The sequence below is a fragment of the Pezoporus flaviventris genome, unplaced genomic scaffold, assembly GCF_033815535.1.
Source record: "Pezoporus flaviventris isolate CSIRO_AGI_PZ_B2104156 unplaced genomic scaffold, CSIRO_AGI_Pfla_v1 ptg000093l, whole genome shotgun sequence".
Classification (NCBI taxonomy): Eukaryota; Metazoa; Chordata; class Aves; order Psittaciformes; family Psittacidae; genus Pezoporus; species Pezoporus flaviventris.
In genome coordinates this window covers 3,025,740-3,046,006 of record NW_026892641.1, presented here as the reverse complement: position 1 = coordinate 3,046,006, position 20,267 = coordinate 3,025,740, and the positions used below count along the sequence as shown (strand labels likewise).

At 45.5% G+C, this 20,267-nt stretch overlaps 1 protein-coding gene across 3 annotated transcripts in view; it reads right to left on the bottom strand.

Moving 5' to 3' along the window:
- The window catches only part of NFRKB (nuclear factor related to kappaB binding protein), a 254,050-nt gene that overhangs the window by 233,426 nt on the left and 357 nt on the right, over positions 1-20,267 (bottom strand). The window contains exons 2-25 of one of the 3 annotated variants that reach the window (XR_009747360.1): positions 19,535-19,736; positions 19,320-19,447; positions 17,685-17,859; positions 17,405-17,506; positions 16,797-16,870; positions 16,453-16,537; positions 15,801-15,981; positions 15,543-15,651; positions 14,983-15,109; positions 13,914-13,979; positions 12,905-12,984; positions 12,777-12,820; positions 12,291-12,351; positions 11,318-11,492; positions 10,492-10,598; positions 9,940-10,063; positions 9,590-9,669; positions 8,701-8,921; positions 8,332-8,602; positions 7,916-8,134; positions 6,581-7,366; positions 5,848-5,954; positions 4,992-5,127; positions 3,984-4,265 (exon numbers count right to left, since the gene is read on the bottom strand). Coding sequence is in view for 2 of the 3 variants with exons in the window: in XM_061476196.1 (XP_061332180.1) it covers positions 4,140-4,265; positions 4,992-5,127; positions 5,848-5,954; positions 6,581-7,366; positions 7,916-8,134; positions 8,332-8,602; positions 8,701-8,921; positions 9,590-9,669; positions 9,940-10,063; positions 10,492-10,598; positions 11,318-11,492; positions 12,291-12,351; positions 12,777-12,820; positions 12,905-12,984; positions 13,914-13,979; positions 14,983-15,109; positions 15,543-15,651; positions 15,801-15,981; positions 16,453-16,537; positions 16,797-16,870; positions 17,405-17,506; positions 17,685-17,859; positions 19,320-19,447; positions 19,535-19,736 (3,786 nt within the window). In the remaining variant the exon portion in view is untranslated. Of the gene's footprint in view, positions 1-2,975; positions 4,266-4,991; positions 5,128-5,847; positions 5,955-6,580; positions 7,367-7,915; positions 8,135-8,331; positions 8,603-8,700; positions 8,922-9,589; positions 9,670-9,939; positions 10,064-10,491; positions 10,599-11,317; positions 11,493-12,290; positions 12,352-12,776; positions 12,821-12,904; positions 12,985-13,913; positions 13,980-14,982; positions 15,110-15,542; positions 15,652-15,800; positions 15,982-16,452; positions 16,538-16,796; positions 16,871-17,404; positions 17,507-17,684; positions 17,860-19,319; positions 19,448-19,534; positions 19,737-20,267 lie in introns of those variants that run through there. The other 2 variants (XM_061476196.1, XM_061476195.1) reach the window with 2 other exon arrangements.

Here is a 20,267-nt window from a genome sequence, read left to right as displayed (position 1 = left end):
TGTCCCTTGCTCCATGAACAACTGGTAAGCTCTGACATACCAGGCTCTTCTACCAGTTCTCAGAAGCTCAGACATTTGTTGCTGGTGGGGTAAGGAAGGGGTGTCCATGGGATGAAGGAGAGCCCTCAATTCCTCCCACTGCATGGCAGGGAGATGTTGGGAGCCCTGCCTTACCTTGCAGCCCATCCACTACTGAGAGAAGAAAGCACTTCTGAAGAATCAACCAGAACAGTGGTTCCCTATCAGCCAAACACAGACTTGGCTTTCTAATGACAAAGGACTCATCCCTGTGACTGGGGGCTCTTGGTCACACCTACTTACAACCCCAGTTGGAAGTGCACTTGCAGTACAGGCACACCATTAAAAGCAAACCTCAATGCAACAGCTTAATAACTTACTGCTTGTCAGGAAGCTGTGAAACTGAACTTACTTCCTTAGAGGAGTGAAGTAGTGCAAAGGGAGATCCCTAAAGCTGCAGTGACTCAAGGGCTTCTGACTGGCAGCCCATGCCCCGAATTTCACTGCATAACTGAGAATGCAGGAACAGTTCTCACCACAGGTTCACAAGCAACTTGGTTAAGCAGTTTTAAAGTCCTCAGTGGCAAACAGTTTGAGCAGTCCTATTTGTCTACATCTACAAGCATATTTTGACATGTATGTCTTGTAAATACCAAGTAGCCAGTGCTTCCCCAAGCACAAACTGGTAAATCCTCCCTTGTTGCCAAAAATGCATTCAGAATGACACCAGAAGGCATTAAAAGCACTCACCCAGTTTCAGACTATGCCAGCATCTTTGCAGGTCCTTGTTAACTCTTGTAAAACCACCTGACCCTGGAGCTCTGAAAGACCAGCACATTTTGGCCTCAGGGCCCTTGGAGCTGAGAGGTGAGTTACTTTGCTCCAGGTTTCGCAGCCTGGAGGAGAGTGAGCAAAAGTAATGTTAGAGGATGTGGATGGAAGGCTTAGCAAATTGGATGCTTCTAGACATAAGGAAACAAATTGCTTCTGAAAAGATTTACCTCTGACGCAGCAGGTTTGATGCCTCAGTGCAGGATGCCAGATACAGGATTAATCCATGCTCAGATGGGTTAAACCACATCGAATGGGTCACCTGACATAGGATGTGTCATCGCTGAATTAAATCATTAAAAGCCCAAATTCGAGCTACTCATCCAGGATTCTTTTTATAGTCCACAGGAGGAGATGCTTATATCCAGAGAGTGATTCATCCTGCAAGAACTCATGTCAGGCAGGCACAAAAGCCAAATCTACGTTGACTTTGCTGTAGTTTCTGTGGTTCAGGATTGCCACGTGAAGAGTAAGTAACAAAGGTTGTGTATTTACCTAAAAACTACACCAAGGCATTTGGAAAATGCAGATCAACTGTTACAAGTATGCAGGTTGATGGCTGACTAGCTATTGCTTTTGAAAGGCATGCTTCAGGTAACCTCATGGTGAGTTCACTGGGTTATGAGGGCATCCTACTAAGGTATATAAATAGAGATTCCCCCCATGATTTAAATGAAACAGAGCAGGCTTCAAATAGCCTGTGGCAGCTTGTGTCAGAAGCACTGATTACATGATGCTCTCTTGGTGGAAATAAACATCTAACCCATGGGTCTGAAGAAATGAGGCTCTTGGATAACTCCAAGGAGTCTCACACTGTGATGGAAACAGGCTGCACTTCCACTTTTAAACTGTAAAAAGTAAACAGCAATGATGCATCAGACTGAAATGCCCTTTAGTTTGAGTTTAGTAAGGCTGGAGAATGGAGGATGTCAGTACAATACTGCCTCTAGCTTTTCTTTCTCTGCATGCACACTCCCTGCAGTACTCCACAACAGTTTTCAGTGTCCAGAGCAAGGACATTGGAGCAAACTCCACCTGAACTTAAATATCCCCTCATCCAGACACAGCATGCACCAAACAAGTAACTCAAGCCCCCTCTGTGCCCTTCAGCCTACTGTGTACTAGCTAAAAGTTACTTATTAAACACAAGAGCTCTTTACCTGTAGTAGCTTAAGGGTTATTTTTCAACCTGAGTGAAAGCAACTCATCAGAGGGTGGCAGCTGAGCCACAGAACAGGCTTCTCTTTGTTCTTGGACATTGGGACGAAACACATCCCATCTAATCCAGCATGGAGCCATTTGGAATAAGCCCCCGCAGTGACTGCTGCTCTTTCCCCAAGGATCACAGCCTTCAAAAGCAAAGAGAACAGGCCAAAGTGACCCAGCAAAGGTTGCTCAGAGGTTTACAACCAGTCTTAGCAAGAATCCTGAACTGCAGGACTCTTCCAAGCAGCAGCAACAATCTGAGATGCTCTGAACTCACAGCATTAGATACAGGTTTCTTGTTCTCAGCTTAATACTGTCAAAAGCTTCCTGGGTCCAGTGACAAATTCACATTTAAGGGCCTTCACACTGTAGCCATCCTTCAGCACTTGATGGTAGGTTTGGACATTGAAGAACTTGAACTTTATTAGTTATGAACAGAAGTAACACAGTGGGATTACCTTCATTATGTTTTGAATCCAGAGGGACTCTTTCACAGATCAGGAAGTCACTTGTCACCTCTTTAGTTTCTTATTTTAACTTCACAACTAAAAGGGATTAAGAGCATTCCCACTTCCCTCCCAAACCACAGCCCTCCTGCTGCCTCCTCAGTTAATGTACAAGAAAGGTACAAAGTCTGACAGGCTCAGAAAACCAAACCTTCATCCCTCCAAATGCTGTTCCTGAGGTGTCTGAACTGTAATTTAAGTGCTTGCTTTCAAATGGTGTACTGATGTGCTCTGCTTATTCCCTCTTTCGTTACTGAAATACCCCATTTCCTCCAACCTACCCCTGAAGTAGGTTAGATATTGTGCAGGACACAGCCCCAGCCCAGCACTGGAAAAGTGCTGAACTCCAAGACTGGGTTCTTTCAGCAGATTATATTCAATCACACAGGTCAAGAAAAAAGACTACAAGAGAAATCAGGTTAAAAACCATCTTACAGAGAAGATGGACAATCTATTAGCCCTTGGCAAGCCAGACAGTCATTGTACACAAAAAACAAGCTGTACAAAACCAAAAGGAGGTGGCAAAGAGATCTGTGAGGCTTTCTGCACTTTTATTCTTCTCCTGGTCCAACGCATCTTCTGAGCTCACTCCAAGGAAGCTTCAAGGACACATCAGAACAGCCACAAATCCATCTCTGGGATGTGCAAACTTCAAACAGATTTACATAGAGATAAAACTGCAAAGGTAAAACCAAAACTAAAGGCCAGGATCATGGGTTAAAATATTCCTGCCGAGCCCAAGATACCACACACTGGGTACAGCTGAAAGCATATGCCATACTTTTATAACCAGCTGCAGTCTTTTTTGACTGAAAAAGGGTTTATTTGTTGAAGACAAGTAAAGGAGGATCCTTCTGGTGAACATTTCCACTGCATCTGCTGCCAGGCTTGCTTTTCCCACGACTTCCTCTATCTCCTCCGCTCCTCACTCTTCGCCATGGTTACTCGCTCTATTACAGCCATAAACCGTCTTGACTCTCCTCCTGCCTTTGACATGGAAGCAGGATCTGTTCAAAAGGAGTTTGAGCTCAGGGATTGGGAAGAGCTACTTTAAAAGTCTATAAATAGGACGCTGAATGCATCAGGGGTCTACTTCCAGACCATGTTCCAAACTGGTGCCTGAGCCACCAGCCTAAGTCACCTATATTGACTCCAGCAAAAGGAGCATCTTCTTCAGGAATCTGAAAAGCCACTGATTAACCCCTTCCAAACACATCTCCCTGGTTAAGGAAGGCCCAAGCTCAGGTGCTTTGTCTACAAGCCAGAACGAACAGAAATGCTATTCACAAAAAGCCCCTTGGATGGGAAGAGACCAAAGGAAAGGAAGATGTTCCTTAATCAGTGCCACCGAAATGGGCTCTATGTATCCAAACTGAAATATTTTGTTCTGTAGGTACAGCATCTCTTGCTGTGGATTGCTACCTAGAACATCACAATGCTGACTCCAAACAGGCAACGTGACAGAATCCAGTCCCATCCCTCGCCATGGCTGTGGTTAAGCTGTCTTGGGTGGTGGGATGGAGGGTGACAGTGGTCTCAGGGAAGCTTCTGGACAGCGATCCGTTTTCTAACCAGTGTTCATAGCTGGTCTTGAGTCTGTTTTGGAGATGGAGCTGTTGTCACAACCACAGTGGAAACTGCTTTAGTGGAGCCAGACACTGTTCCCTGCTGGAGGTGGGAGGCTGGAACTGTTTGAATTCGCACCTGTTTGAAATGGAAAGGGAAGAACTCAGCTCATGTCAAGAACAACCTAGTGACACACTGCGCTGGTGTCACGCTCTGAAGCACGTCGTCTGCTTCTGCTGCCAGCAGACGTTCCCGTCGATGAACAAGACCAAACACCAAAACGCATCAAGAACAGAGTATGTCACAAGGAGATCGCTCCATCCACTGTTCATGTGGGATGGTGGGAAGGGATTTCAGGATTAGAGTTGGAGACCGAAAAACTAGTTGGAATAAAAACCTACATGTCAGCTGCTTTTACGGGTTTTCTAAAGAAGGACTTGGATCCATTGGATAGTTCACTTATCAGACTTGTTTCTAGCAGCCATCAATGAAGATTTAATTCTTTGGAATTACAGAACACTTCAGTTTCCACACAGTAAGAGGGATACCGAGGCAGTGATGTGGTTTCTTCCAGAGATGGTGATCCACAGAAGGCAAAGTATGTCTACAAGCAATCCTTCAAGCAGTTGGGAACACCTTCTGACAGGAGTTTTGGGTTTACTTTCATTATACTATCAGCACTTCAAGACCCATATGTGGATGGAGGGAAGGTGAAGGAGATGATGCACTGCACATGCTTAGTGCAGACACTAATGCTGTCTACCTGTACTTTTTATGGAACGCCACGTGTCGAAGTGTTAAATCCTCATGGAAATGCTAAATCCTAATAAAGCAAATGATAACCCTCAGTCCAGCTGCCATTACCTGCGTGGCCTGGCCTTGCTGCTGGAGCTGCTGGAGCTGCTGTGCAGTCAGGAAACTCACAGGCTTGTTCCCAGCAATCAGTTTTGTCCCTGCTGGCATCGTAGTCAGAATGATATTTCTTCCTAAGCCACTGATGCTAAAGGAAGGAGAATTTGGAATGGTTAGTGAACAGCATAGCAGGGTAGGTCTTTTATATTCACAAGTTGTTCTTCACTTGCTAGGGGATGAAAGTTACTTATTAATGATTTTAAGTAGTGTTTTCCCCACAAAACTGGCCAATAAACAAGTTTATTGCTATTTTAATTACTTTCACATGAATTATACCCCAGTTCTGCACCATGCACATCACTGGGTTACTCTGATTTGACCACGGCGCTTCTGAAGGAACACAGAAATAGCCAAGCATGCAGAATTCTGCCTTCAAATATTAGCTAAGGGAAACATGACCAGAATTTATGGAAAAATAAAGGGAAAGACTTCAGTATCTGAATGCCAGAGGGATTTTCACTGAGGCAGTTCACACATCCCTGGTTTCTTTAGCAGAGATGGCTTCAGTTTACATGTGGTTTTAGGTCTGTCACCAGGTTAATTCTTGCTCCAACACACAGAACTGATCTAATAGCTTGTTTCAAGGCAAAGATCGATTTTTCTTCAGTGTATTTGCTAGTTTATGTCTCAGGGCACATAAACTAAGACTGTTCTCATAGCCAGACACCATATTCCTTCAGTTCTTGCAGCCAGTGGACCTATTAACAGACTACAGGTCTATTCCACCTTCTGTTCCCCAGGAACCTACTGAACACAGACCCTCCCTGGCCTATTTCTAAAGCCAAACTACTGGATGCAAAGTACTCACTTGGCCCCAAGGTTGCCCTTGATGATGGGGGCAGTCACCACGCTCTTGCCTTTCACTGGTTGGCTGATCACTGACAGAGGCACTGTTATTCGTGCTGGTAGCTTCCCCTAGAGAAGTTGAAGAACACATGAGGAGCCACAGGACGTTTAGCAGAGAAACTGCTTGACAACATGCAATTACTGCTCAGCTTGCTTTTTAGGAGCCCTGGGAGTAGAAACCAACAGCAGCTTTGCTGAGGGAATCTATGTTCCATTTTAGGCTCGTTGCAATTCACCTCCATCTTCACAGCCCTGAAAACCTGCAGCATCTTGGCACACTGGGAAGGATCATTGTATCCATAACTTTTACCCTTAGGAAGCTATCGTAATGCAGCTTTCATGATCCAATTTATGGTGCCTTCTGCTCTGGGCATTAAAATGGCATTAAATGGGGAAAATTGGTAAAAAGAAGTTAATACAAGTAACAAGCACTTCTAGTTCTGGCACCACTCCAAGGGAAATGATTTCAGAGGTGCAAGGCTGAGCTGCACACGGTACAGATAAGCAAAGTTTATTTCAGAGGGAGGACATAGCTGTTTCCTGGTCATCCAGCATTTAGCTGTACTTCCACTTCCACAAACCTAGTTACAGACCCAGCTTCCAGAGTACCTTGTGGATGGTTTTCAGACCCAAACCACCGTATTTCAGCATTGCCCTTTCTCACCCACCTCCAGAGAAACATTAGCATTACTTACTGCCTGGGATGTAGATACTACTGTGGTGCTGACGGGTACCTGCCGCACAGCAGTGGCTCCTGTGCTTATGGTTATGGGAGTCCCACCAGCTCCCGAGGCCACAGCAACTGCTTTGGACACTGTGGCACTCATGGTTGGTAAGGAGACAGCTGAGGTATGGACTGTGCCAGGCACGCTCACTGCTGAGGAGGAGGGTGCTTGCTTAGTGTGAGTAGCTACAGTAATAGTCTGCCCAGCTTTTTGGGGCATCACCCCCAGCCCCTGCACGATTCTTATGGTAGCAGCTGGCTTGGCCTCAGTGGATGCCACCGTAGTGATGGCTTTGCTCTTCTGATCTGCCACAGTCATGCCCAGCGCAGGCATCAGTCGGAAAGCAGAGCTTGTTGGCTCTGCAGTCTTTAAGTCAGGAGTCACTTTAACCACTGTGCTTCCAGCTGGGCTGGAAGAAGCAGAAGTGGCCGTGCTCGTCTTGGCTGGAGAATCAGCAGCCTGGACAGGATTGGATGTCACGTGCAAGGTTGCAGAGATGCCTTTCCCACTGGTGCTGCTTCCTGCAGCTGCCGTGAAGAGGTCCTGAGTCAGTTTGACTGTAGTGACTTGAGATTTGGCCAGCGTGGCCATCATGTCCGGGGTGATCCGCAGCACAGTCTGGCCCTTGGCATCGGTGGTGATGGAGGACGGGGGGAGGCGCAACACATCCTTCCCCTGGATCCGAAAGTTGGTCGCTGTGAGGGGGATGCCACTTCCCGGCTGGGTCTTCATGCCAAGCTGCCCTGTGATAGCCACCTGGAAGAGACCAGAGCAATGGCTGTATCAAACCAGGATGCAGTCCAAGTAGAACTTCCCTATAGGATGGTGTCTGCTCCCATCAGAATTGAAGCAAAATGATGCCAGCACTCAGGTATGCTACTCAAAAAACAGTTTTGGTTGACTATCAGATGGCATTCCCAAAACCATATACAACCTGGAATACCATGGAGCTGATTTCTTTTCCAAGCAAGATGAAGGACACATCAACATGTGAAGATGGTTCATTAAAGAACCTGCACTAACGCACTGATAACACGTTATCAACTTCACTTTCAGACTAAAGCCAAACCACTAGCTATTAGGAGGAAAATTAATATCCCAGCCAAAACCAGGATGCATCTGTACTCTATATTGTACAGGCTCTAATATACCAGGCCAATAGCTATCTAAATCTGCATGGTAAATCAATTCATACAGCATTGTGGCTCACAACAGCTTTATCTTTTCACATCTGCTGTCACATCTGTCATGGCAAACAGGAAACAACTGGGTTGCAGAGCCAAACTCCTTGTCTCTCCCTCTCACCTGCTTGATGATGTTCTGGCCAGCCACATTCTGGATGACAGTGGTGGAGGACGTGCTTGTAGCAGAACTGCCTGGAGAGCTGGTTACTGGCTTGACAGCAGGACTGGGCGCTGCAGAGAGTCCTGTCACAGTGATGCCTGTCTGTCCTGTCACGGAGTTTCCTGGTCTTTGCACCTGCACTGGGCTGGTTTGAGTTTTCACTGGGAGAGTCATCACTGCCTACAGCAAGACACACAGGCAGCCTGTGAGTACAGTACTAACAGTCTAATTCTTCTTTATATTGTGCTTTAGCTTGCAAGTTCTATGGACTTTTTCCTGTACTGCTCACTCCAAGTGAAAAACACCACACCAAAACACTAGAAGCAGTCAAGATGAGGAGTCAGAGTCACCCACTACTTCCACGCAGCCAAACTCACCTGAGGGAGCACTTTGGTTTGCGTGGCTGTAGCTGGAACACGGATTTGAGGCACTGATGTAGGCTGCTGCTGCTGGGTTACCACTGGGGCTTGCTGAGACACGGCTGGGAGGCTGGACTGGGCAGTGACCACCCGGACCTGTGGCAGCCCTGAGGACGTAGTGTGACTGACCACCCGGGTGGGAGGTGCCTGTGGCCCAGGCTGTGAACTCTGGGCTGTGGAAAGCAACGTCCCCAGCTGTGGCATGGTAGGGGATGACACCAGAAGAACACTATGGGAAAGACAAAGCCAGCGGGTGAGCAAAGAAGTAGAAATGACTGAGAAAGGAGTAGCAACATTGACAAGTGATGTATGAGACAGCAGAAATACCTTTGGCTGGGTTTTGCTGGCTCTGATGCAGCACTAGATACGCTCTTGCTAACCACAGACACTGGAGGGGGTGAAATAGGTGTTGCTGGTAATGCTGGTGCAGTTGGTGTCACAGGAGTCACAGGAGTTGGTGGCATGCTGGAGTCACTCAGGCTCAGCTGGCTGGGCTCTGATGTGCTGCTGGGGACTGCTTTCACTGAACTCTCCTTGCTGCTGGACTTCTGCAAAGAAACCATGTCAAGAGTGAAGGTCCTCCCAAAAACTGGGTTTGAGTGAGCTGAGCACTTTAAGCTGAGCTCTGTATGGCTGTGATTGATGCCTCAGTGCTATATCCTGACCTCACACACGTCTGTCACCCTCAAGTGCAGCCACAAGTGGGATGGTGCGTTTGGCTGCTCCTATCCTCAGGGCAAAGTGCATCTCAGCTGTGACAAACGTTCCTAAGGGGCACATTTCCACCTTGGTTAATTTGCCAACAGCAATTACTTTACTGATATTTGATATCAAAACCAACAAAAAGACATCCGAACCCTGACAGCTTCAGCACAGCAAGGTGGGGAGCAGAAGACGTGTTTCACACACTCTGCTACAGACTGACCTTAAAATGAGATCTGAAAGGCCATCCCTAAGATAAGGGGCACAAATGAATTCCACTGACCTCTCTGTTGACAACAGTGAGGAGAACAGTGGGAGCTGGAGGAGCAAAGTTCCCTCTTTCCCTCTTCGTTTTGTGCACTGGTGCTAGACCAACATTGACATTCATACCCATAAAGAATCAATAACTCAAATGTGTGATTTCCACCAGCCACTATGGATGCAGAATTTAAGGATTAAATGAAGCCTGTATCTCCTTCCCAATCCCAAAAGCATCTGTGCAAACCTGATTTACCATTTTAGCTGGAGGTTTTGGCTTCTGCTGAAGAGCTTTCTTGGCCTTTGCTGCAGCTGCTTGAGCCTGGTGGATCCGTTCTGCAAATCCAAATAAACAGTTAGAGCTCCTGGACATGAGCAAACTGATTTAAGAGAGGCCGGTTCAGAAGTGTTAGCTCGTCTTCAGACAAGAAACTGAACACACACAGTCATGCAATAGTGCAGAGTAAAAATACCAAGTCAGATTAGCCAAAAAAGGCTGAAAATAAGACCCACAAGAAGTTGTGAGTATACATACATTGCACAGAGGAACCTATTTTACATAGAAATGCTTCAAACTGACACACTGCTCTGGAAGATTGGACTTACCAAACTCTTCCTCACTCCTGTCCCGGTGCAGGTAGATCCACAACTTGCGTCCAATGTCGTATTTCACACAGGGATCCTTCTCATAGTGTAATCGATCCAGAGCACCGCTAACAACAGTGTTAACCTGAAAGTGCAGGATTCACAGCATTATGTCTCTGCTTGGGCTAGCCAAAAGGCACAAACCGCAAAGTAAAACCTCAGTAAGCTGCTAGCAGTTCTCATCTGAGGAAGAACTGACTGAGAGCAGCAGCACAGGGAGCTGTTTGCCACCTTGGGTTAAATGGAGCTTCCACTGAAGCTAAAAGCTCTGAAAATCAACTGTTTCTGAACTGTTTCTGATGGCACAGTGCTAATTCTATGGCTTTTCTAGCTGGTTTTTCTATCATCCTGACTTTGGTGCAGGTTTGCAGCAGCACAGAGTAGTACACAGCTCCCTTTTCCTAACCAAAGCAGGGCGAAAATCATCAAGCCTTAGCTACTGAACACTGCCTGGGTCTGCGCAGTGTATTTAAAGGAGAATCTGTCTGAGGCCAGACATAAAAATCAACTTACTTGAGCACTTGTGACATCAGGAGCCAAGAACTGGGAATCTTTCAGCAGCTCACAGATTTCAGCACGAGTTCCTTCTCCATTAGGAAGGCGAGCAGCAGCATCACGAACTGAAACACAAAGTCAGAGCTTAAAACTTGCAGCTGCATTCAGGTACTTTAGCAGACACGTTTGGGTACTGCTTTCTTATCCCTGCTCTCACAGTGCTCACTGACATCTAGTCCCCATGATCCCTCAGAGGTATGAGCAGAGATTATAAAGGACCTTTTTAAAGTACATCCACTGTGCCAGCTTTGTGCTAGGAGTGGTGAGCTGAACCACAGAAAGACTTCAGGGAACTGAAACCACCACTTGTTTTCCAGTTAAGCGAGTCTTGAGTGGAGACTCTCTTCGCCACTTCCCATTTTCTCCCAGATCAACAGCAGCATACAGCTGCTTTCTTTTCTACTTATTCCTGTTCCCAGCACTTCATAAAATCACAGAATGGTTTGGGTTGGAAAGGACCTTACGATTGTTCGGTCCCAACCCCTTGCCATGGGCAGGGACACCTCACACTAAACCATGTCACCCACGGCTCTGCAAAACCTAGCCTTGAACACTGACAGGGATGGAGCATTCACTGCTTCTTTGGGTAACCCATTCCAGTGCCTCACCACCCTCACATGGAAGAACTTCATCACCTCTATTCCATGTAATTTATTTCTTCTTCACTTACATCACCCCATTCTGCCCCCTGTTTCCCTTCATAATGCAGACTCCTAAACTCATTATTTGAGGAGTCAAGGAGCCTCTTTCATTCTGAAACACCTTTTCCTGGCCATCACCTTACCAAGGGACAAGATGGTGACATATGCTGGTCTGTCCGAGCGCAGCAGGGAATGCTCTCGGGCTTTGTTTAAGGAGGTTTCCTTGTCAAACACCCCCTTCACAGGACCAACAACTGACTCAAAGCCATGCATACGGAAAGTGAAGGCTTTGTGGGGCTGGCTGTAACGGTAACGCTCCTGTGTTTGGGAACAAGAAGACTGGATTTAGCAGGAAACATAAGGAGCAAAGTCTTAAGGCTTCTGCCACGTTTGTATTTCAGTTATTCTCTAGAATGATAATAACTGAAATCCATTCTCTAGAATGATAATAAAAAAAAAGCTTTTAAAAATAATAGAAAGCAAGCTTTTCTAAAAGCTAAAGGCTCAAACACTACTGCATAAACTTACTGTGGATCACAGACTACTTCAACAAGATAAAGCACCACCTAAACCAAAGAGTGCAGGTGCAATACATGTGGTTCATTGTTAAGCAGCTGCACAGACTGGGGAGGTGTCAGAGGTACACCTTCTGCCTACCAAACACCCTTCCCCCAGCAACAAGAAACCCTTTCTTCCTCCTCTAATGTGGTAAAAGAGATTTCCTAGGGTTTTCCAACTTGCACCTACTAAGATAGAGAAGATAACTACACGCTTGGGTGCACTTATGGCCACATGTCTTCTGCTTGCACTTCTGCTCAATAGCTCTAGAGACAAGTCATCCTCATACGCTGGGGGATAGAATAGGAGATTGAAAGGTTGGTACTAGCCATTTAAATGAATTTTGCCCAGTACTCATTGGAAATACAGATGGTTTTGAAGTGAGCAGCCAGTCTATGTTAGCAAGTTGTAATTAAGGCCTAGATACTTACTCCAAGAGAGAAGAAACTGCATTAACAAAGTTTGTGTAGAGTATAAAACTGCCATCCCATATCAATTCTCTTCAGCAAAAATTTGTTTCCACATGTGCATTTAAAACCAAGAGGATTTTCTTCTTACCTGCTCCTGAAACACACGTTTCTCCTCTCCGGTGCTAGGGCGGACTACGTAGTCAGTCCTTCTGAAACAAAGGTCACCATCAGTTCTGAGCAACAACAGTCCCAAAGAACATCCCAAAGGATGAGTCACCTCATGCTTTCTGCAAATCCCTCTGACCAATTTCTGAAAGCATTAATGTTAATATAAATAAGAGATCTTAAAATATGCTCTATGTGCTACCTGAAGGTAAGCCAGGACTGGAAATAGTCTCCTCACCAGGACATAAGTTAGATTACAGGCTTGCTCTGATAATACATGCAAACCTGGAGAAAACCAGCTGGTTTTGTGAAGTTACTGCATTTATAACATCACACTAGCAAGTTCCCTCCTGCCCCACGATGAGAAATCACTTTAAGCAACCAGCCCTTCAGATCCAGAGGAGCAAGGACCAAACTTCACAGCTGCAACACACGCTGCAGAAGCTGCCAAGCAGTATTAGTTACTTACACTCTAGGAACGGGCATGGTGGCATCTGAGCTGTCTTCATTTTCCTATCAGAAAGCAGAGAAATGTCAGTGCTGGATGTAACCCTGCCAGGTTTTGTGCTGGGGAAGGCGATAATGTTTCTGACTCACTTTGAAAAAAGTCTGGTCTTTGGTCTCCAACCAGAGCTGAAAGAGTGCTGCCAACTCCTTCTCATGATCTTGGCACGTACCTAGTCCAAAAAATCAGGGAAAATAGGAAACATAAGTCCTTTATTTGTTATAAAGCCGCCTCTTACTGCTTTCCCCTCTCTATGCCTCACCAGTCACAAGGCATCTCCCACACCACAGATGCTCCAATTTCAATACCTGAAGACATCCAGGGTGTACAAAAGTGCTAAAACCCTGTTATTCTCCCATGTTGGTACAAAGGACCTTGTTTCAACTCCCTACATAGTGGGCAAGGCACTGTTTTGAGTCACAGCCACCTAATACTTGCAGATGGTTCCTTCTCTCCAGATAATTCCAGTCACTGAGTCCAGGAGCAGAAACACATTTCTGCATAACTTCCACCAAAAACTGTGACAGGGACCAGAAGAATTGCTTCCCGACTCCAAATCTCTGCCACTTGAAACCTATAAATCTGATTGCTGGAATTGTTATAGTTAAGAATGGAAAACTCCTGCTAGTAGCTAAATGAACAAACATAACCACAAGCCATCTGTAATTCAGTCAGTACGAGCCTAGGCACATTGATTATCAATTTGCTCTTTAGTTTCTAAGAATGAGAACAGTATCAGTTTGCTCCACAGAGGAGCTTAATTCATTTGTAAGAATTAATAACTACTCAGAACAACCAGAAGGGATGCTCCACAGAAGGAAAACATGAAGGTGTTCAGATTTGAAGGGCATTACTGTTAGGTCAGCGACATAAAGAAATACAGTCCAGTGCCTTTGCTCACTACTTGTCCGCTGCTCATACTAACCTCAAATCCCAACTAACCTCTGTCTACTCATACTAACCTCAAATCCAAACCACATCTGTGCTCAGCTAAAGGAAAAGGTCCAACAAATGAATTAACAGATCTGTCTGAAAAGTAGAGTCCTGAAGAGAACAACAAACCTGTCCTAGAGTGGAAATCCCAGAACATTAAATACTCACCAAGCAATTTCCACTGCTGAGTTTTCTCCTTGAATTCAACATAAGGGGAGAAGCTGGAAGGAACATCTACAATGAAAAGTGCCTGTGTCAGAGACATCATACAGTCATCCAACCACCCAGATCCTACTGTGGCAGTGCAAGCTGTTGAGTTAGACTCATAAGGACAGATAAAGCACTTCAAGTGAAGGGCACCTCTACATTTAGACTCCCCCAAAGGGACGGTAAACATCTCACAGTAACAGTGCAAGCACAAGAAAAGGACAGAACAGGATAATGAGTCTTTCACTGAGATCCTGTTTATGCTGTGAGACACCGGGAACTGTTACTGTATGGTAACTATCCCTAGGCTCATGGGAAGCAGACTCAGGGTTTAGAGTATTCACCAGTATTACAGAGAACATCAAATATTCCTCCTGCAAAGGCCATTACAATCCACACTGTCTATCCCTTTAAAACTTCCCACTAAGCAAGTGAGAGCCACAGAGTAATTTAGTTTGAAAGGAACGCCTGCAGCTTGAGCCTCGGGTCAAAGCCAACTACATGTTTCCAGGGGCTTGCTCAAGGCATCATCTAGTTTATGTTTTATCATCTCCAAAGACAACTCATTTCTTCCTGCTTCAAAGCTTCCACCTGAAGTGTGTGATCTGAGCAGGATAAACTGTCCAGAGGCACTTCCACACATGTTTTTGCATACTCGGGAATCAAACTGGGTCTTATCTACTACCCACACACAAAACAGGCCTGCCACAAGCAAGAGATGTCAGCCATGAAGCCCATCAGAGAAACACTGTCAACAGTACAATGATTTATTGTTGTGATGAATTAAACGTTGATTTGAGCTGGCACAGATTGCCCAAAGGAGTGGTAAATGCCTCATCCTTGGTAGTGTTCAACAGGGCTTGGAGCAACCTGGTCTAGTGTGAGGTGTCCCTGCCCACGGCAGAGGGCTGGAACTGGATGAGCTTAAGGTCCTTTCCAACCCAAACCAGTCTATGACTCTATAATATAAACCAGCCCTGATCAGAACTGAGGTACAAGCATCATGAGTATTGTTAACAGCCATTCTCACCTCTGCTGTCACCCGTCAAGTACTGCAAGGCGGGTAGCACCAGTTCAGACCAGTTAGGGGCAAAGGAGAACCAGTTATTTAGTGCACTGGCAGGAGAAGATTGCCAATCTAGAACTTTATCTTCGAGCTGGAGAGAAAAAGAAATACTCTATTAAAGGTCTCACACTTTATGGCTGTTTGAATAGAAAAGAGCTGAACACAGCCAGGGGACAAGGAGACTTTTAGGTATGAAAATAATCACCTGGCATTTTCAAGTAACCATCACAAGGTATTTCAGGCAACAGACACCACAAAGGGGAAGAAACTTCCCCGCCATGTCTGCCCTTCACATACAGAATGTATCTAACCATGACCTAAAGAATACGTATGGAAAGACTTACAGATTAAACTGACTAAATTTATGTTCACAACAGGATGTGGTGTGCACTCCCAAAGGGTTTCATCTCTTTAGTAAGTAACCTACTACCACGTGGGACAACTCTGAAGAAGAATCACCATTACACAGCCATAAACCCCTCTATCCCCTGCAAACGCTCCCAGATAAGTGGGTGGCTCCTTACAACAGAAAGAGTAGCAGGTCCTTCCAGATACAGAATCTCCAAAAGAAGGGAAAAGAAGTTGGAAGAGATTTCATTTATTCCAAGGCATGGCTTCATCTCTTCGAGAGGTCTGCAAATGAAAGAGAGCACAAGCAGAGGAAGTTCCCTGAGTAAATATTCACCTTCATACACAGCAATAAAAGCTACGCATTTCACAAGCTACACAAACCCAAACCCTACAGAAGTCCCACAGAAAACTGGGGCCTCTGAAGCACTTACTCCTCTTTGACAGATGACAAGGGGATGGGGGAAGGATCCTGAGACATTGATGGGATACCATCTGCGTTGCTAAGAGAGTCAGCCAAATCTTCCACCTCGGATTTAATAATCTTCAGCTTTTTTTTCTTCTTATCATCCTTTTCCTTCACCTTTTTCTTGAGGGTTGCAAGGTCAAATAAAGCTTTAGATGTAAAAGGTAAGAAGGACAATTAAAAAGCTTCTTAGCATATTTCAATGAGAGTCATAAACTATATACTTAAACATCCATTCAGATATGTAGGTAGCGTGTAGGTAGGACTCATTCACACATCATTTATTCCATCTTCCCAGTCATTTCTATGAATCTTTGGGTTTCCCTTCAATGCACTCTGATTTAATAGAAAACCTTTAGTTTTTATATGAAATTAGAAAGGAGATGCTGAGAGCAGAGATACAAATGACATGTCATCAATTAGCTGAATGCACCTTCAGTGGGAACTAGAGTTGGCTGTGAGCTACTGAAACGGAGCAACTCCCAACCACAGCATGGTCAGCAGCTACGTGAAGAGCAAAAGGATACAACAGTCCATCAAGACCAGATCCCTCCTGAGCTCTTCCTACACACAGGATACCCTGTGGTACAAGGTACAATTCTGGTGTCCAAGGCACTGACCTGCTAAGGAACCTTTCCTGCCAGCATTCACTCGGGTCATGATGTCCTCAAGAGTCACGTCTGTTGTAACTAGATCAGGGTGGTCCTGCACAGGACAACGGGACAGAAATGAAAACTGGGAAAGGACAAAGCGTGTGAAGCTAACAACGAGGGTACAGAAGATAACCCAAGTTCTGAAGGGCATCCAAATACATGTTACAATAAAGGGCTGAAGGATGCTTCTCTGCACCCCAAGAAGTAGCAGTCATTTTGCCACCCACAAGCACCCTGGGCTCTATGGCTAACAGATAGAAGACTAAGAGGTAAAATGCAGTCCCACCCCCCCCAGCTCTGTAACATCTTACAGGGTGCCGTTTTCGTTTCTCATGGTGCTTCTTCAGCATCATCTTCACATCATCCTCCCCAATTTCTATCTTGTCTGCAGGGAAAAAACATGTTATTCAGGTTATGTGCACAGTGAGACACTTCTCAGAATGCCATTTTCTGTCCATTCCCATGTCAACCAATCCTTAAATTTCAATGACAAAATTTTCCTTACTCCAATTTCTTTTAACCAAACAGTTTATTTCAATACTTTCTTCCTTGGTTCATCAGATTTCATTGCTGATGCAAGTACGGAAGTGAAGAGAAGCAAGAACTAGCAGGGCCACATGAAGGGTTTACAGACTTGATTACAGTAACATATACACCAAGATATTTCTAACTCGACTATGCTAATGCCTCAGACTTTAAAGGCAACATATAACAGAGAAATCAGCAGCCTTCCAAGGAGAACAAGATTCAATAGGACGAGCCAACAAGATTAAACTGGAAGAGCCATCTCCTTTGGAGACTGCAAAAATGAAGCACTACAACACTTCTCATCAAACCATCAATTTTCAGACTGATTCTTGCAGGCTCTCAAAATCATTCTCACCCCTAAATCTGTATCAACCCCTAGTTTGGTTCTCACCTGCTGTTTTCATGTCCAAGGTTGACAACGTGGGGATCACTCTCAGAGGAACTGGTGGACTTGGGCAACGTGATGGAGAACTTGGAGGCCAGGCACTTAGATCTAAACCACAGAAATAAAGGTATCTCTGCAATTCCTAACACCAATCTACATTAATTCTATTATCACAGCCAAAAAACTGGAGTCCAGTTTCAGTCCTTCTATCAAAGACACTGTTCCCACATCAAAATCTGCTGTTCTCCATTCACACCTCTAGTCTTTAGCTCAACGCAGGCATTACCTTCTTCATCAGAAGACAAGGTGGTGTCTCCACACTCCTCTTTCACTTCCCTCAGAATCTTCAGGTAGCGCCGATGTGTCCGTTTGTCCCGTTCTTCCGAGTCATAGGTGGGTGTGAAGTGCTTCCTCCTCATGGTCATCTCAGGGCCTCCTTTCCTGGCTAATTCCAGCAGGTACTGGAAGATGAAACACATGTCATGTTAGTTGTCTCAGCTATAGCATTGCAATCCACAACAGGTAAGCTCAACTCATGCTTTCAGCAAGTTTAACGTGGGGTAAATACCTCAGTTCTTTATGAAGTGGTAGCCCTCAAGCAGTATCAGTATCTGCCACACACTTGATTTTAAGACCAGCATTTTAGACCAATATTAAAAGGAGGAAAAAGGCAAGGTGAAATTCCCACACCTTCCTGTGCACACATGGCAGTAACTCCCTGTCATTGTACCTGGACTGTTGAGAAGAACCTAATCATAGCTCCGAGATCCACTTCCAAGCTTCCAAGTCAAACACATAACACAGACATGGAACACTGCCTCTTTTGAAGGAAACACTCTACACCCCTTATGGCTACAGAGGAAATAACTCTGCCCAGAGGAGCTGTGGCTGCCCCATCCCTGGCAGTGTTCAAAGCCAAAATGGACGGGGCTTGGAGCAACCTGCTCTAGTGGAAGGTGTCCCTGCCACAACTGGATGAGCTGTGAAGTCCCTTCCAACCCAAAGAACTCTGTGATTCTATAGACTTCCTACACACTTCCACATACTTTTTCCCACATCACTGCGGGGCGTTTTGGAAAGACAGACTTTCCTCTCCATCCATGCACCCTGTATGATTCAATGTCTAAGTGTAATAAAATTATGTGGGCAAGTATTTACAATGCAGAGACTATATTCAGCAGTTAGCAGAGAACAGTATTCACAAAGGAAGATTTGATCATGGATTTACAGGCATCATAATCAGGGGTTTGTATTTATTCCATACCAGTGGCCAATGAAGCTGGGAAATTCATATAAGTACATACTGGGCATCCTCACTTGTTTCAGAATGACAGAAACAGTAGAAAATGAAGGCAGAATAATTTGTTAATAGGACAACAAGGTGTAAAGGAGCAAATGCAGGAAACGGGACAAAGTGGGCATGGACAAAAGATGCTCTACACAAGCAAGAGCTATGGGAGTTTCAAAACATGAAAACTGCAAACAACAATTCTGATATTCTCATAAGAGCTACAAAAAAAAAGCAACCCACAGAAAGAAAAGACCTCTGAGAACTGTGAACGCACAAATACCAGGACACTTTGTTGTGAAGACAGCGTATCTGTTGCCAAACACAAGAAAGCACAGATTCTCAGCCTGGTTTTGGCTGGAAGGGACCTTAAAGCTCATCCAGCTCCAACCCCTGCCACAGGCAGGGACACCTTCCACTAGAGCAGCTTGCTCCAAGCCCCTGTGTCCAACCTGGCCTTGAACACTGCCACAGCTTCTCTGGGCACCCTGTGCCAGCACCTCAGCACCCTCACAGGGAAGAGCTTCTGCCTTAGAGCTCATCTCACCCTCATAGTAAAGAGCTTCCTAATGTCTAATCCCAATCTCCCCTCTTTCAGTTTAACCTTCCAGTTCAAGCAGCGATGACACTCACGTTGCGGGAAGCAAGGATCTGCTTGAGCAGCCGGTAGAAGTACTGCTGCTGAGCGCTCAGGTACCGCTTGTACTGTGACTTGAAACAGAGCTGCCGGTACTTCACCACCTCGGGATTGAAGTGTCCATCTGGAAGAGGTAAAAAGCACTGGAGTTCCTCATCGCCAGCTGAGGCATGAACCCCGACAGCACCCAGTGTTTGTTACACTCACTGACCACGGAAAAGCTTCTGGGCGATGTGGAGCGGGTTCCCGAAGCGGAAGTTTTCGCCGCTGAACAAGGTGGTGATGAGCTTGTTCTGGTGCTCCCGGTTGTTTTCAGGGAAGCGAGGCAGGAATTTCTTCAGGTGCTCTCGCTGGGCATCCGTCAGCACCTCCTGCCACGTAGACAAGCTGACAACGTCAAAGAAGATCTCGGGCTAAAGAAAGCCAAAAACAAGAGCGAAGGAAATGAGTGGATGTCCTGGACAATCCTCTAGCCCTTAAGGCTCTCTGGGGTGAAGTAACACAAGTCGTGGCAGCGTCTCACCAAATGCAGAATACAACAGGGCATGAAGAGGAAAGAGAAGGAATTTATGATACTAATAGCAACAAGACAGTCAACTCGAAACCAACAGTACTTTCTTCAAGGCAATTTTAAAGTAAAGGAAAAAGAATGTATCAGAATAGTATTAAAAGATGTTTTCATAGAATCAGAATCCCAGGCTGGTTTGGGCTGGAAAGGACCTTAAAGCTCATCCTGTTCCAACCCCTGCCACGGGCAGGGACACCTTTCACTAGAGCAGCTTGCTCCAAGCCCCTGTGTGCAACCTGGCCTTGAACACTGCCAGGGATGGAGCATTTACCACCTCTCTGTAGTAAAGAGGTGCCTCAGCACCCTCACAGGGAAGAACTTCTGCCTTGGATCTAACCTGAACTTCCCCTGTTTCAGTCTGAACCTGTCACCCCTT